The 16,854-nt window shown below is 49.3% G+C and overlaps 1 protein-coding gene across 1 annotated transcript; it reads left to right on the forward strand.

Annotated features, from left to right (window-relative positions):
* The first annotated feature begins 3,811 nt into the window (after positions 1–3,811).
* Positions 3,812–13,667, forward strand: LOC109921569 (regulatory subunit of type II PKA R-subunit domain containing 1). Its single transcript, XM_020521589.2, has 4 exons — positions 3,812–4,096; positions 8,992–9,068; positions 12,717–12,763; positions 13,464–13,667. Exons 1-4 carry the CDS (start codon positions 3,995–3,997, stop codon positions 13,541–13,543), a joined length of 306 nt encoding a protein of 101 aa, XP_020377178.1. The 5' UTR covers positions 3,812–3,994; the 3' UTR covers positions 13,544–13,667.
* Positions 13,668–16,854: the final 3,187 nt, after the last annotated feature.

Below are 16,854 nucleotides of genomic sequence, written 5' to 3' on the forward strand. Positions count from 1 at the left end.
TCCTTTGTAATCTTAGATAACCTTCTTCACTGTCCACTAAGCCACCAATTTTGGTGTCAACTGCAAACTTACTAACCATGCCTTCTGTATTCTCATCCAAATCGTTTATATATATGATAATCAAAAGAGGACCCAGAACCGATACCTGTGGAACATCACAGGCCTCCTGTCAAAAGGCAACCCTTCACCACCACTCTCTGTCTCCTACCGCTATCAGAAGGACGGAGGGTGGATGGGTGGTAACAGACCAGGTGGCTATATCAGCTGTGCAAACAACAACTGCACATCCCGGCACGGCGTGTGAGATCTTGCTTTGCACAAAGTTGCTATCACAGTTGCCAATTTTTTTAGATGCACCATAGAAAGCATCCTATCTGGATGCATCACAGCTGGGTACAGTAACTGAGCTCAGCTCAATTGAACTCGTCCTTACCCTTAACAACTTCTCCTTCAACTCCTCCCACTTCCTACAGACAAAGGGGGTGGCCATGGGGATCCACATGGGCCTAAGCTATGCCTGCCTCTTCATAGGATACGTGGAACAGTCCCTCTTCCGTAGCTACACTGGTACTATCTCCCACCTCTTCCTCCACTAAATCGATGACTGTATCAATGTCGCCTCGTGCTCCCAAGAGGAGCTTGAACAGTTCATCAACTTTACTAACACCTTTCACCCCAATCTCAAGTTCACCTGGACCATCTCTGATATCTCTCTCTCCTTCCTGGACCTCTCTGTCTCCATTTCTGGTAACCACCTCAAAACTGATATCTATTTCAAGCCCACCGACTCCCACAGCTACCTAGGCTACACCTCCTCTCACCCACCTTCCTGCAAGAATGCGATGCCCTACTCCCAATTCCTCCGCCTCCGCCACATCTGCTCCCAAGATGGGGTGTTCCACTCCCAAACATCCCAGATGTCCTCGTATTTCAAGGACCACAACTTCCCCCCTTCGGTGGTTGAAAACGCTCTCGACCACATCTCTCGCATTTCCCGCACCTCTGCCCTCACACCCCCTCCCCGCAACACAAACAAAGACAGAATCCCCCTTGTCCTCACGTATCACCCCAATAACCTCCGGATTCAACGCATCATTCTCCGCCACCTGCAATCTGACACCACAACAAAGGATATATTCCCTCCCCACCCTTATCTGCTTTCCGTACGGATGCTCTGTCCACAACTCCCTCGTCCACTCCACACTCCCCACTAGCCCCACCACCTCTAGCACCTTTCCCTGCAACCACAGGAAGTGCTACACCTGCCCCTACACCTCCCCCCTCACCTCCATCCTAGGACCCAAAAAAACTTTCTACATCAGACAGATGTTCACCTGCACATCCGCTAATGTGGTCTATTGCTGCTCCCGATGTGGCCTCCTCTACCTCGGTGAGACCAAGCAGAGTCTCAGAGACCGCTTTGTCGAGCACCTACGCTCAGTTCACGATAAACGACACCTTCCAGTCGTGAACCACTTCAACTCCCCCTCCCACTCCCTGGATGACACGTCCATCCTGGGTCTCCTCCAGTGTCACAATGACACTACCTGGAAACTGGAGGAGCAGCACCTCCTATTCCACCTTGGGAGCCTACAGCCCAATGGTCTCAATATGGACTTTACTAGCTTCAAAATCTCCCCACCCCTGGCTCATCCCATGACCAGTCCCCACCTCCTTGTCCTGTCCGTCTTCTCCCCCACCTATCCGCTCCTCCCACCTCACTGACCAATCCTCACTTGCACTCACCTATCACCATTCCAGCTACCTTCCCCAGCCCCAGCCCTCCTCTCTCTATTTATTTCAGAGCTGCCTTCCCCTTCCCCCATTTCTGAAGAAGGGTCTTGACCCGAAACGTCAGCTTTCCTGCTCCTCTGATGCTACCTGGCCTGCTGTGCTCCTCCAGCTCCACACTGTGTTATCTTTGACTCCAGTTCTTACTATCTCTTCGTGGTATGGTAACTGGTCTTCCCGAGACCATGAGAAACTACAGACAGTCACGAATACAGCCCAGTCCATCATGCAAAACAGCCTTCCACCCACTGACTCCACCTATACTTCCCGCTGCCCCGGGAAAGCATCCAACATAATCAAAGACCCCTCCCACCCCGGTTGTACCCTCTTCCATCCAAATCAATCAATCATTGGCCAAACATAGTTTGTCAGACCCAACTTAAATTGTCATGAGTTCTCAACTGAACATACCCTGGTCTTTACAGAGGTAGGAAGCATTATGGTGTTTGTGGCATGTGTCAGATCTTGCTCTGTATAAATGGCCAGTCATGGGTTCATCATGGTGGCATCAAATGGGAAACCAGGAGGGTACAGGATGGTGAAGGGACGATTTTAAAAATCCATAAGCTCCCAACCAAACATACCCTTTACATGGTCTTTACAGAGTCCGGGGTGGGGCAGTAAAGTGTTTGGGATCTTGCTATGCACAGAATGGCCAATCATGGTGTGTAATCAGAGCCCTGGAAAAGATCCGGATAGCAAAGGATGCCATCAAAATGTTGTAATTTTGATTGTGATGAACTCCCAACCAAACATGCCCCGGTCTTTACAGAGTTGCAGTGTGCAGTATGTGCTCTGCACACAATGACCAACCGTGGTCGATCACAGTCTCTAAATGGGAGCCTTGGGGGGGGACTAGGTGGTGAAGGGACTATGAAAATGTTTCAATTCTGATTGTGATGAGCTCCCGACCAAACATACCAGTCTTTGTAGTGGTTGGCAGTGGCGGTCCAGTTACTAGGTGTGGGATCTTGCTCTGCACAGAATGGCCAACCATATCCGATCATGGTATCCGGTGGGAACCTGGGGAGGAGTCTGGATGGTGAAGGGTTAATGAAGATATTCTAATTAAGTTTGTGATGAGCTCCCAACCAAACACACCCAGGTCTTTACAGGGGCCAGGAGAGGGGTAGGAGAAAATTAGTGTGTGGGATCTAGCTGTGCACAGAATGGCTAATTATGGTGTGTGATGGGAGCCTGGTAAAGGGTTCTGGATAGTGAGGAGATGACGAAAATGTTCTAATTTGAATTGTGATGAGCTCCCAACTAAACATACCCTAATCTTTGTAGTAGTTGGCGGTGGCGGTCCAGTTACAGGGTGTGGGATCTTGCTCTGCACAGAATGGCCAACCATATCCGATTGTGGTATGCGATTCGAGCCTAGGGAGGAATCTGGATGGTGAAGGGATGATGAAAATATTCTAATTCGGTTTGCAATGAGCTTCCAACCAAACACGCCCAGGTCTTTACAGAAGCCATGGGGGATGGAGGTAAGTAACAGTGTGAGGGATCTTGCTGTGCACGGGTTGACCAATCATGATGTGTACTGGGAGCCGGGGAAAGGATGCTGGATACTGAAGGGATGATGAAAATGTTCTAATTCGGTTTACGATGAGCTCCCAACCAAACACACCCAAGTCTTTACAGAGGCCAGGGGAGGGGTGCGTGGGATCTTGCTGTGCACAGGATGGCCAATCATGGTGTGCGATGGGAGCCCGGGAAAGGGTCCTGCATAGTGAGGGGATGATGAAAACATTCTAATTTGGATTCTGATGAGCTCCCAGACCGCCCTATTCCCAGTATGTACAGAAATGTGGCCTTGATTGGCACTGACCCGCCATATTCCCTGAGGCACCACTGGGAAGCGGGAGGCTGGCCGTCTCCATGGTGACGGTAACCAAGAGGTCACGTGGGACCGTGGAGCCGCTCGCCCATTGGATCCCGCCTAGCTCCCTTTGCCGACTGCCCCGCGTGGCCGTGTCGGCAAGCCCGCCACTGCGCCTGCGCCGAAGCCAGCCCGACGGCAACCCCAGCAGTGCGCCTGCGCCGCAGCCGGCCCGAGGGCGACTCTGACACTGCTCGTGCGTCGCTTTGACGGCAAGTCCGACACTGCGCCTGCGTTGGAGCCGGCCTGACGGCAACTGGACATCGCGCCTGCGTCGTCTCCGAGGCAACGTCCAAGGCCCCGTCCCGGGAAAGGAAGATGGCGGACCCCCGCATTCGCGTCCCTCCTCCTTACGGGACCGAGGCGTACGACCTGGGAGCGCTCAACAGCGAGCAGCAGCAGCGGCTCTATCATTTCAAGGTTGACATTTCGGCATCGCGGCCGAAATAGGCGGTGTTGTGGGATTGGGGCTCTGAGGAAAGGCCACAACCGATAATCCCTACGGGCCGCTGTGCCTTCGCCATGGCGACGGTGGTTGGGAGGGTGGTGGCTGACAGGACGATCGGCCAATCAGTGCTGTGACTGGCAGGAGCGACAGGTGTATGGACCACTCAGATCGTGGGCCGGTGGACGTGGTAGAGCGATTGGCCAATTAGCGCACGTGTCGGAATAGAGTGACAATGGGATAGACCAGCCACTGCGCTGGAAGATTTGAACGACAGTGGGATCCGCCATTCAGAGCCTTGTGAGGGTGGGGTTGGTAGCGAGGATGACCACTCCGAGGGCAGGATGTCCGTGGGACGACCAATAAACATGCAGGGGCCGGGATTACTGCATTTAAAGGGAAGACACCCCCTCCTCACTTTCCTGTCCAGGGACATCTCCTCAGGGGGTCCATTGGAGAAGGGACAGTCAATGCCCGGAAACAGACCCTTCAAGTCCAACTTGTCCATGCAGACCAAGTTTCCGAAACTGAACTCGTCCCATTTGCCAGCGTTTGGCCCATTTCCCTCTAAACCCTTCTTATTCATATACTCATCCAGATGCCTTTCAAATGTTGTAATTGTACCAGTCATTACCACCTCCTTTGGCAGCTCATTCCATACACGCGCCACCCTCTGCGTGAACAAAGTTACCCCTTAGGTCCCTTTTAAATCTTTCCCCTCGTAACTTAAACCAATCCCTCTGTACCTGCACTTCCGTACTGTGGGGAAATGACCTTGTCTATTCACCCTATCCATGCCCCTCATGATTTTATAAACCTCTATAAGGTCACCCCTCAGCCTCATATGCTGCAGGGAAAAAAGTCCCATGTTATCTAGCCTCTCCTTGTAACTCAAACCTTCCAGTTTCGGTAACATCCTTGTATATCTTTTTTACACCCTTTCGAGTTTAATAACATCCTTCCTATATCAGGGCAACCAAACATGTACGCAGTATTCCAAATGTGGCCTCACCAATATCTTGTACAGCCATAACATAACGTCCCGACTCCTGTATTCAGTGCTCTGACTGCTAAAGGCATGCATCCCAGATACCTTCTTCACCACCCTGTCTTGCTACAATGCCACTTTCAAGGAACTTTGTACCTGTACCCTTGGGTCTCTTTGTTTGACAACACTCCCCAGGGCCCTACCATTAACTGTGTAAGGCTCTTCCTGCCATGGTTTGTCTTACCAAAATGCAACACCTTGCATTTATTTAAATTAAACTCCATCTGGCATTCCATGGCCCACAGGCCCAGTTGATCAAGATCCTGTTGTACTCTTAAATGACCTTCATTGTCCGCTGCACCACTAGTTTTGGTGTCATCTGCAAACTTATTAACCATGCCTCCAACATTCTCATCCAAATCGTTTATGTAAATGATGAACAATACTGCACCTAGCACTGATCCTTATGGCACACACCACTAGTCACAGGCTTCCACTCTACCACCACTCTTTGTCTCCTACCGTCAAGCCAATTTTGTATCCAATTGGGTATCTCTCCCTGGATCCCATATGATCTAATTTTACTAACCAGCCTACATGCAGAACTTTGTCGAAGGCCTTGCTGAATTCCATGTAGGCAATGTCTACCGCTCTGTCTTCATCTGTTTTCTTGGTTTCCTGTTCAAAAACTCAATCAGGTTAGTGAGGCACAATTCCCTGTGCACAAAGCCATGCTGACTAACCCTAATCAGTCTTTGCCTCTCCAAATGCATTTGGATCCTGTCTCTCAGAATCCCCTCCAACAACGTACCCACTGCTGATGTCAGTCTCACTGGTCTATAGTTCCCTGGCTTTTCCTTGCAGCCTTTCTTAAATAATGGCACGACAATTGCCACCCTCTAGTCTTCCAGTACTTCACCCGTGGCTGTCAATGATACAAATATATCTGCTAGGGGCCCCATAATTTCTTACTGGGCTTCCTGTGATACACTTGATCGGATCTCAAGGATTTATCTACCATTATGCATTTTAAGACGTCCTGTCTCTCCCCCTCCCAATGGTTCCAGAAAAATTAGTCACATCACTTTCAAATTTGTAAAATAATAATAGAATAGCGAATGAAGTTACTGGTGGTGGTTAGTGGAAAGGAAAAGAAGCCACTGTGATTTAGTGGTGAGGAAATCACTCAACTGTGCATAATAGCACTTAAAAAAGGCTAAAATCAACAAAGATTTGCAAACACATGAATTAGTAGGCCATTCAGCCCCTCCATCCTGCTCCTCCATTCAATAATGTCACAGTGGATCCAAATACTCTGTGTTCCCAACATCCCCCACCTCATCCCTCTTTTCTCTTCAAGAATCTATCCACCTCTGTCTTTCTTAAAAAAATGCATTCAGAGCCTCTGCTTCCATCACCCTTTCAGGGAGAGAATACCAAAGAATCATAATCCTTTCTGCAAGAAAAGCGTTCGGTATTAAACGTGTGGGTATTTTGAAACAGTGAACCTGCCCCACCCTAGTTCTAGATTCTCTCAAAAAGGGGATCCATCCACCCTGTCAAAATCCGTCATGGTGCTGTATCTTTCAATTAATTCACCTATTTTCTGAACTCCAGTGATTGTCCATCCTCTCTGCTTAAGACAACCCGACCGTTCCCTGTAGTGGAAATCCGGTTATTCCTTTCCTTGTGTGGGCATCACTGGCTGGGTCAGCATTTGTCACCCATCGTAGTAGCCCCTTGAAAAGAACATAAGAAATAGGAGCAGGAGTAGGCCCTTTGGCCCATCGAGCCTGCCCTGCCATTCGATAAGATCATGGTTGATCTTTTCGTGGACTCAGCTCCATTTACCTGCCTGCTCACCATATCCCTTCATCCCTTTACTGTTCAAAAACCTGTCTATCTTTGTCTTAAAAACATTCAACGAGGTAGCCTCAACTACTTCATTGGGCAGGGGATTCCACAACCCTTTGGGTGAAGATGTTCCTCCTTAACTCAGTCCTAAATCTGCTGTCCCTTATTTTGATGCTGTGCCCCCAAGTTCTAGCTTCACCCGCCAGTGGAAACAACCTCCCTGCTTCTACCTTATCTATTCCCTTCATAATTTTCTATGTTTCTATAAGATCCCCCCTCAATCTTCTAAATTCCAATGAGTACAGTCCCCGTCTGCTCAATCTCTCCTTATAAGCCAAACGTCTCAACTCAGGAATCAACCTAGTGAACCTCCTTTGCACCCCCTCCAGTGCCAGTACATCCTTTCTCAAGTAAGGAGACCAAAACTGCACACAGTACTCCAGGTGTGGCCTCACCAGCACCTTGTACAGCTGCAACATAACCTCCATTTTTTAAACTCCATCTCTCTGGCAATAAGGGACAATATGCCATTTCTCTTCTTAATTACCTGCTGCACCTGCAAACCAACTTTTTGAGATTCATGCACAAGGACACCCAGGTCCCTCTGCACAGCAGCGTGCTATAATATTTTACCATTTAAATAATAGTCCATGTTGCTATTATTCCTACCAAAATGGATGACCTCACATTTACCAACATCGTACTCCAAGATGGTGCCAAGCTTCTTTCTTGAAAGCTACACATCTGTATGTTGTCAATAGTGCTGCCAGGGATGGGGTTCCTGTGATTTTGACCCAGTGACAGTGAAGCAACGGCTATTTTCTATCCTAGTCAGGATGGTGAGTGGCTCAGAGGCACGCTTGTGTTCATGCATCTGCTGCCCTTGTCCTTATAAACAAAAGAGATTGAGTTTGGAAAATGCAGCCTAACATGCCTTGGTGAGTTATTGCATGAAGCTGGTGGATAGGGTGCTGAGTAATCGGGCTGCATTGTCACAGCTGGTGTCGGACATCTTGCGTGTTGTTGAATCTGCACTCATTCGGGCAAGTGCAGAGTGTTCTCCAAACAGAAACGTAATAATTAATTCAGTTGTTTTAGACTTCACCTTGCTGTAAGGAGGGTACAGCACAGTGTCAGACACAAAGAAAGGACTCCTCTCCTATTTTAAACAAATGTAAAGCTCCCTCTACACTGTGCCCCCCATCAAACACTCCTAGGGCAGGGACAGCATGGGGTTAGATACAGCGTAAAGCTCCCTCTACCCTGTCCACCTCGTCAAACACTCCCAGCGCAGGGACAGCATGGGTTTAGATACAGAGTAAAACTCCCTCTGGACTGTCCCCCTGTCAAACACTCCCAGTGCAGGGACAGCATGGTGCTAGATACAGAGTAAAGCTCTCTCTACACTGTCCCCCCCCATCAAACACTCCCAGGACAGGGGCGGCACGGGTTTAGATACAGAATAAAACTCCCTCTACACTGTCCCCCCATCAAACACTCCCCGGACAGGGACAGCATGGGATTAGATACAGAGTAAAGCTCTTTCTACATTGTCCCCCCAATCAAACACTGCCAGGACGGGGACAACATGGGATTAACTACAAAGCAAAGCTCCCTCTACACTGTCCCCATCAAATGCTCCAAGGGCAGGGACAGCACGGGGTTAGATACAGAGTGAAGCTTTCACAAAGCTCAATGCTGACACCTAGAGTGTCAGCCTGGATTGTGTGTTCATGTCTCCAGAATGTGATTTGAATTTACAACCTCCTGGTTGTGAGGCGAAGGAGCAACCACTGGGGTCCAGCTGACAGCTTTATAAGCCAATGCTGTTGGAAGCTGTATTGTAACCTGCAGTACGTGTTAAACAGTTTCATTGCACTGAGAAACACGGTTCTGTCAATGACCACATCTGTGCAGGAGTGGAGGGTCAAGGTAGATTTGTTCTGTCAGTAATGCTTCAGAATGATGTCTGTGACGCGGCTCACAGTTACTACATTGGTTTGTGTATTTTTTTAAACTTTCTTGCAGATAAACACTCGACTGGCCAATGAATATTACTTGAGGAACCATCCAGAGGTGGAGATGCTGCTGAGAGAGTTTATGAGGTGAGTGACACAGTTTGTGATTAGCCAGTTCCTGGATGGCATCAGCAGAATGCGAGTGTCAGTGGGTACGAGGAGGTGGTATAATTTAAACGTAATCTCATGCAACACCATTACAGTATATTTTGGTCTGGGGGGTTGAGGAGTGATTAGTTGTGACTGCAGTCAGCACAATAATAAGCAGCATTGATCGATAAGTACAAAATTGAGAGGCTAAGTGTGGCATCAACTGGAGTCAGTGATGATCAGGGGATACGTGACACAAAAGAAGTTCCTTATGTTCCTTGAGGTCAGTCATCACTCCAGGACTTCCTCAGTGTAGATATTTTCTAGTCAACTTGTTCAGAGACGTTATCATAGACCTCTGAAACAGGTGGAATTCGAACCCAGGTCTCCTGGCTCCCAAGTAGGGCCATTACCACTGTGCCATAAGCGCCCTCCAGTTTCTCAGGGTGCTGTCCTAGGCCCAACCATGCTTCATCAATGACCTTCCCTCCATCAGAGGTGGGGATGTTCGCCAATGGTTGCACAATGCTCAGCACCATTTGCCGCTCCACAGATACTGAAGCAGTTCATGTCCAAATGAATGTAAGAACGAGGAACAGGAGTAACTCTTTGAGCCTGTTTCACCATTTAATACAATCATGGCCTTAATTCTACTTTCCTGCCCACTCTCCGTAAACTTTCAACTTGTTACTAATGAAAAGTCTCTCTACCTCCTCCTTAAATTTACTCAATGACCTGGCACCCACCGAACTCAGGGTTAGTAAATTCCACAGATTCACCATCCTTTGAGTGAAGTAATTTCTCCCCATCTCTGCTGAGGCAGCATGATCTGGACAATATTCTGGCTTGGGTTGACAAACTGCAGTTAACATTCTCGCCACACAAGTGCCAGACAATAACCAACTCCAACAAGAGACAATCTAACCATCGTTCCTTGATGTTCAGTGGCATTATCATCACTGGATCCCCACTATCAGCATCCTAGCAGTTACCAGAAACTGAGCTGGTCCAGCCATATCAGTACAGTGGCTACAAAGGGCTCTGTCATTATAGTGTGTACCATCTACAAGAGATACTAGAAAAATTCACTAAGGCTCCTTAGACAGTACCTTCCAGACCCAAGAACTTACCATCTAGAGGGACAAGGGCAGCAGATGTATGGGAGCAGCTCCACCTAACCCTAAGCCAAGCCATTTACCATCCAGAGTTGGAACTATATCGCTCGTTTCCTCAGTCAAAATCCTGAAACTCCCTCCCCAACAGCATTGTGGGTCTGCCTACACCACATGAAACTGCAGCAGTTCAAGAAGGCAGCTCAGCACCACCTTGTCACGGGACAGTTAGAGAAGGACAATCAATGCTGACCCAGCCAGTGATGCCCACGTTACCCAAACAAAGATAAAAGTGAATGGGGCAAAATCTTGTGAAACGGTTTTTGATGGAGATAAATATGCGGTCGTCCACTTTGGACCTCAAAGAGATTGAACAGGGTCCTTTGTAAATGGCAGAGATGTTGAACCAGTGAAGGCTTAGGGAGGCTCAGGAGAATCAGCTGGACAGTTAGAAAGTCATGAGCAGGCATAGAAAATACTCGAAGAGTTGTACAGCATGGAATCAGACCAACCAGTCCATGCCCACCGTATTCCCAAATTAAACTAGTCCCACCTGCCTGTGCTTGGCCCATATCCCTCCAAACCTTTGCTATTCATGATCTTATCCAAATGTCTTTAAAACATTGTAACTGTACCCACATTCACCACTTTCTCTGGCAGTTTATTCCACACACAAACCACTCTCTGTGTAAAAAAAAAAGTTGCCCGCTCTCCATAAATCTTTTTCCTCTCACCTTAAAAACATGCCCCCGAGTTCTGAACTCCCCCACCCTTGGGGAACAGACCTTGCTTATTCACCCTATTCATGATTTTGTAAACCTCTATAAGGTTACCCCTCAGCCTCCGGCGCTCCAGGGAAATGTCACATGCTGGCCTTTATAGCTAGAATAATAGAGAAACGAGGGGAGCTGATGTCATGCGTGTGTGATACAGAGACCTCATTGGACCACACCCAGGGTCACTGTGAACAGCTCTAGACTCTATACCTCGGGAAAGAAATGTCAACCTCTGAAGCAGTGTCTTGTAAACATTCAGTGGGTCTGGCAGCATCTGTGGAGAGAAAGCAGAGTTAACATTTCAGGCCCAGAGATCCGTCTTCAATGTTCAGAAGACTTGCAACTCTTGTTTCTCTCCACAGATGTTGCCAGACCTGCTGAGTTTCTCCAGCAACTTCTGTTTTTAGTTTCAGATTTCCGGCATCCGCACTTCCTTGTTTTATTGTATCGTTGTCGATATTGTTTGGTTTCGGAGTGGAGAGCTGGGACTTCCCCTCTGTAAGCGACAATGGGTGCTCAATCTGTTGGAATTTGAATTCAGTCTGGAACACAAAAGCGAGACTCGATGGTGGTGACTGTGACAAAAGCTTGTTGTTTTAAAAAAAATCTACCTAGTTCTCTGACGGGGAACGGAAATCTACCATCTCTTTACCCATTCTGGGCCCGCACACAACTCCAGACCCCAGGGCCGTCTGTCCCTCTTAAGTGGTCCGAGCAAGCCACACAGTTCAGAGGACAATGTCCACTTCTCCTGGAAGAACAGAAAGAAAAATCTTGAGAGTTTGCAAGGATGTTGCCAGGGTTGGAGGGTTTGAGCAATAGGAAGAGGCTGAATAGGCTGGGGCTATTTTCCCTGGAGTGTTGGAGGCTGAGGGGTGACTTTATAGAGGTTTACAAAATCATGAGGGGCATGGAGCGGGTGAATAGCCAAGGTCTTTTCCCCGGGGTAGAGGAGTCCAAAACTAGACGGGCATGGGTTTAAAGTGAGAGGGGGAAAGATTTAAAAAGGACATGAGGGACAACTTTTTCACATAGAAGGTGGAGCGTGTATGGAATGAGCTGCCAGAGGAAGTGGTGGAGGCTGGTACAATTACAACATTTAAAAGGCTTCCAGATGGGTATATGAATAGGAAGAGTTTGGAGGGATACGGGGAAGGGTCACTTGAACTGAAACGCTAACTCTGATTTCTATCCACAGATGATGCCAGACCTGCTGAGCTTCTCCAACAGTTTCTGTTTTTATTGGGGCTTAGAGGAATATAGGCCGAATGCTGGCAAATGGGACTAGATTAATTTCAGATATCTGGTCGGCACGGACAAGTTGGGCCGAAGGGTCTGTTTCCGTGCTGTACATATGGGGCAAAGGAGGTACCTGGATAGTGTTAAGTCACAGATCATCACGTTGAATGGCAGAGCAGAATTTAAGGAGTGGAACGGTCTCCTCTGGTTCTGATGTTGCTATGTTCACCTCAAAGCTGTAATGGTTGCAAATTATGTCTAACAGCACCTCATTGTGATTAAAGCTGAAAACAGTTCTCAAATAACAGCTCTCCTAAGCGGTTACAAAGTACAGTGGGAGTGATAGTAGGCATTAATAGCCTCCTAAGCTGTAATTTTATCCTCAGTTTTTATAAAGGCTGCTATAATTCCTCGATGAAATCGTGTTGTTTTTCTCGCATGTGGCATGGTGCCTGCATGTGAAGCAAATTTACTGAAGGTCAGTGGAGACTGAATGCTTTGCATCTTTTCCTCTCCAGATCCGTACTCCTGGAGCGACCGGACAACATTCGAGAATTTGCCTCGAGTGAGTTTTAATTCCCAGTGTCTGTTTTACACTGGCACAAGTTTAAACTGAGGGAAACTGTCTTCATCTGTTGTAGCAGTCAGCACGGGGTCAGGTACAGGGTAAAGATTCCTTGATACTGTCCTCCCCATCAGACCCTCCCAAAACAGGGACAACACGGGGTTAGATACAGAGTAAATCTCCTGCTACACTGTCCCCCCATCAAACACTCCCAGGACAGGGACAGCACAGGGTTAGATACAGAGTATAGCTCTCACTACACTGTCCCCCCATCAAACACTCCCAGGACAGGGACAGCACGGGGTTAGATACAGAGTATAGCTCTCACTACACTGTCCCCCCATCAAACACTCCCAGGACAAGGACAGCACAGGGTTAGATACAGAGTATAGCTCTCATTACACTGTCCCCCATCAAACACTCCCAGGACAGGGACAGCACGGGGTTAGGTACAGAGTAAAGCTTCCTCTACACTGTCCCCCATCAAAACACTCCCAAATCAGGGACAGACAGGGTTAGATACAGAATAAAGCTCTCTCTACACTGTGCCCTCCATCAAACTCCCAGGACAGGGCCAGCACGGGGTTAGATACAGAGTAACGCTCCCACTGAATCTATGTTGGTTAAATATGGGATTGGGTTTGTGTGGACTGGAATAGGGGATAATGGTCTGATCGTGTGTGCCCTGTCTGTCTGGCAGCTTATTACACAGATGCGAGTCTGCCTGAAAGGATCCAGAGGATGGTGAATGAGAGAGCAAAGGAAGTGGATCCATACTAATTACATTGGTCACTTCGCCAGGGGGGAATTGTCCTCCCAGGACATGGGCTCCGATCTCAGTATGTCTGTAATATATTATGCTGTTATCTCATTGCTGGAATCAATAAAACCGTGTGTGAATGTGTGTGTGTGTTTGGTTACCCCTGTGTCGCACCTCACTGCAGGTATAACACCTGCCAGTCGGTATGTACAGGGAGGGCCGGACCCTGTTATAGTGGCAGCATCACCTTCCCCCCCCGACTCTTTGACACCCACCACATACCCTCACACACCTCACTCTTCCCCCACACTCCTCACTGTCCCACTCACTCTTCCCCACTCTCCCCCCACACCCCTCAACCTCCCACTCTCTCAGCCTTACTCCCCTCCCTTCACCCTCCCCCTCACTCTCCCCCCACACCCCTCAACCTCCCACTCTCTCAGCCTTACTCCCCTCCCTTCACCCTCCCCCTCACTCTCCCACTCAATCTCCCCCACAGCCCTCACTCTCCTCCTCACTCTCCCCCAACCCCTCACTCTCCCACTCTCTCACCATCACTATCCCACTGTCTCCCTCTCATCTGCCACATCCCTCACTCCCCCACTCTCTCCCCCACACCCTTCACTCTCCCACGCTCTCCCCCTCACTCTCCCACTCTCTCTCCCTCATCCGCCACACCCCTCACTCCCCACTCCCCCACTCACTCTGCCACACCCCTCACTCTCCCACTCTCCCCCTCACTCTTCTTCTCACTCTCCCCCACGCCTGTTATTCTCCCCCTCGCTCCCCACCTCCACTCACTCTCCCCCACACCCCTCACGCTCCCCCCGACACCCTGCACTCTCCCCCTCACTCTCCCCCATACCCCTCAATCTCCCACACACCCCTCAGTCTCCCCCACACCCTCCAGCACTTCCTTCAATCTCCCCCACACTCCTCAATCTCCCACTCCCCTAACAGTATCCCCCTCACTTCCTGCCTCACTCTCCCCCCACACCCTCAATCTCCCCACCTCCTCACTCTCCCCCATTCTCCCCCAGTCTTCCCCCACTTTCCCTTACTGCCCTCACTCTCCCCCCGACACCCTGCAATCTCCCGCACTCACTCTCCCAAACACCCCCAAATCCTACTCTGCCCTAACTCTTAGATACAGAGTAAAGCTTCCTCTACACTGTCCCCCATCGAAACATTCCCAAATCAGGGACAGCACAGGGTTACATACAGATTAAAGCTCTCTCTACACTGTGCCCTCCATCAAACTCCCAGGACAGAGCCAGCACGGGGTTAGATACAGAGTAATGCTCCCACTGAATCTATGTTGGTTAAATATGGGATTGGGTTTGGGTGGACTGGAATAGGGGATAATGGTGGAGAGCAAGCTTTACTCAGTCCACTGTACCCCCCACTCTCTCCCTCATATCCCACTCTCCCTCACACTCCCTTAATCTCCCCCATACTCTCTGCCTTACTCTCCCCCTCACTTTCCCTTACCCCGCCACACCATCAAACCTACTCACTCTCTCCCACACTCACTCACTCTCCCCCACACCGTCACGCTCATCCCCTCACTCTCCCTTAAACCCCCCACACCCCTTCACTCTCCCCCTCACGTCCCACACTCTCCCCCTCACTGTCCCCACTCCACCACTCTCTCTCTGACAACACCTCACACGTCTCCACTTATCTCTCCGAATTCCCTCTCATCGCCTCACTCCCACATCACAATATCCTCAGGAATATCTCCCCCTCAGAACTACCCAGTGCTCCACTATTGCTTCTCAAACCTCCTCATGCACCTGCACACCCCTCTCATGGCTTTACATAGAACAGTACAGCATACTACAGGCCCTTCTGCCCACGATGTTGTGCCAACCTATTATCCGACTAAGATCAAACTACCCTGCATACCCTGCATTATACTATTATCCATGTGCCTATCCAAGAGTTGCCTAAAAGTCTCTAAAGTTTCTTCCGCACACTCCCATACCACCCCACCCGCACCCATTCCATGATTGACCCTCACACTGCACCATGCACAGTCCTTCCTTTGCCTCCTGACATTCCAAAGTGCCATCACACACAACAGAGTCACTTGCCCACCACTGCGGCTGTTTTTTTCCTCTTGACCATCACAGGTAATCTCCTGCACGGCCAAGCAAACATTTAGGTGTAAATCCCATTAAACCACACAGGGGGCTCAGTTTTTTTCAACGTGACTCAAACCACCTGGGATTGGGTGGAAAAATACTGCATTTATTTAGCGTAATTTCTGACCTCTGGAGAGTGCAGGGCTCTTCCTGCTGAAGAGCAGCTTGCATTGAAGTGTAATTCAGGAGGGAAGGTGGGGGGTGGGGGTGGTTGGTGATGAGAATAAATCCCCATCATCCCTCCATCCCCTCCCCCAAGACTTTATACCTCTGTGTAGCACGCTTGGGGTGGAGGGGACATGTGTGTGTGTGTGTGTGTGTGAGTGTGTATGAGTGAATGTGTGTGTGAGTGTGTGTGTGGATGAGAGAGTGTGTGTGTATCAGTGAGTGTGTGTGTGAGTATGAGTTTGAGTGTGTGTGAATGTGAGTGTGCATGAGTGTGCGTCTGTGTGTGTGAATGTGTGTGTGTATGAGTGCGTGTGTCTGTGAGTGTGTGTGTGTCAGTGTGAGAGAGAGAGTGTGTGTATGTGTGTTGCTGGTGTGCCTCAGTGTAAAGCCCTGCTGGGGGGTACAGGCCAGTTGAGCAGACTGGGCCTCACAGCGATGTTCTCAGACACCATGTCTGGATTGATGATGTAGTCTGGACGCCATGGTTTCCGGATCGTCATTCCAACCGACTCTATGTTCCTGCAAAACACAGTTCAGACATTGCAACTCGGTAACTCCAACAACCATAAACCGTCAGGGAAAACTGGATAGACGCACCCGGGGGAAATATCAATAGAGGGAAACGTTGTTGGGCTGCAATGGAGAGGGTCTTGGGATGATGTGAAGTGGATAAAGGATGCCCTTTAGGGTCAGAGGCTGGGAATCCTGCAGCGAGTACCTCACCTTCTGACTCCTCCCCGCTGTCAAAGCCTGTCCCACCATCGACAAGAATCCCTACAGTGCGGGAAGCAGGCCATTGGGTCCATCAAGTCTGTGCCAACCCTCTGAAGAGCATCCCACCCTAACCCGTAGCCCCACATTTACCTAGGCTTTATCCACCCTAACCTGCACATCCCTGGACACCTCAGGCCAATTTAGCATGGCCAATCCACCCTAACCTGCACATCCCTGGACACTATAGGGCAATTTAGCACGGCCAATCCACCCTAACCTGCACATCCCTGGGCACCTCAGGC

The sequence above is a fragment of the Rhincodon typus genome, unplaced genomic scaffold (genome assembly GCF_021869965.1).
Source record: "Rhincodon typus isolate 14 unplaced genomic scaffold, sRhiTyp1.1 hic_rhity00000751, whole genome shotgun sequence".
NCBI lineage: Eukaryota > Metazoa > Chordata > Chondrichthyes > Orectolobiformes > Rhincodontidae > Rhincodon > Rhincodon typus.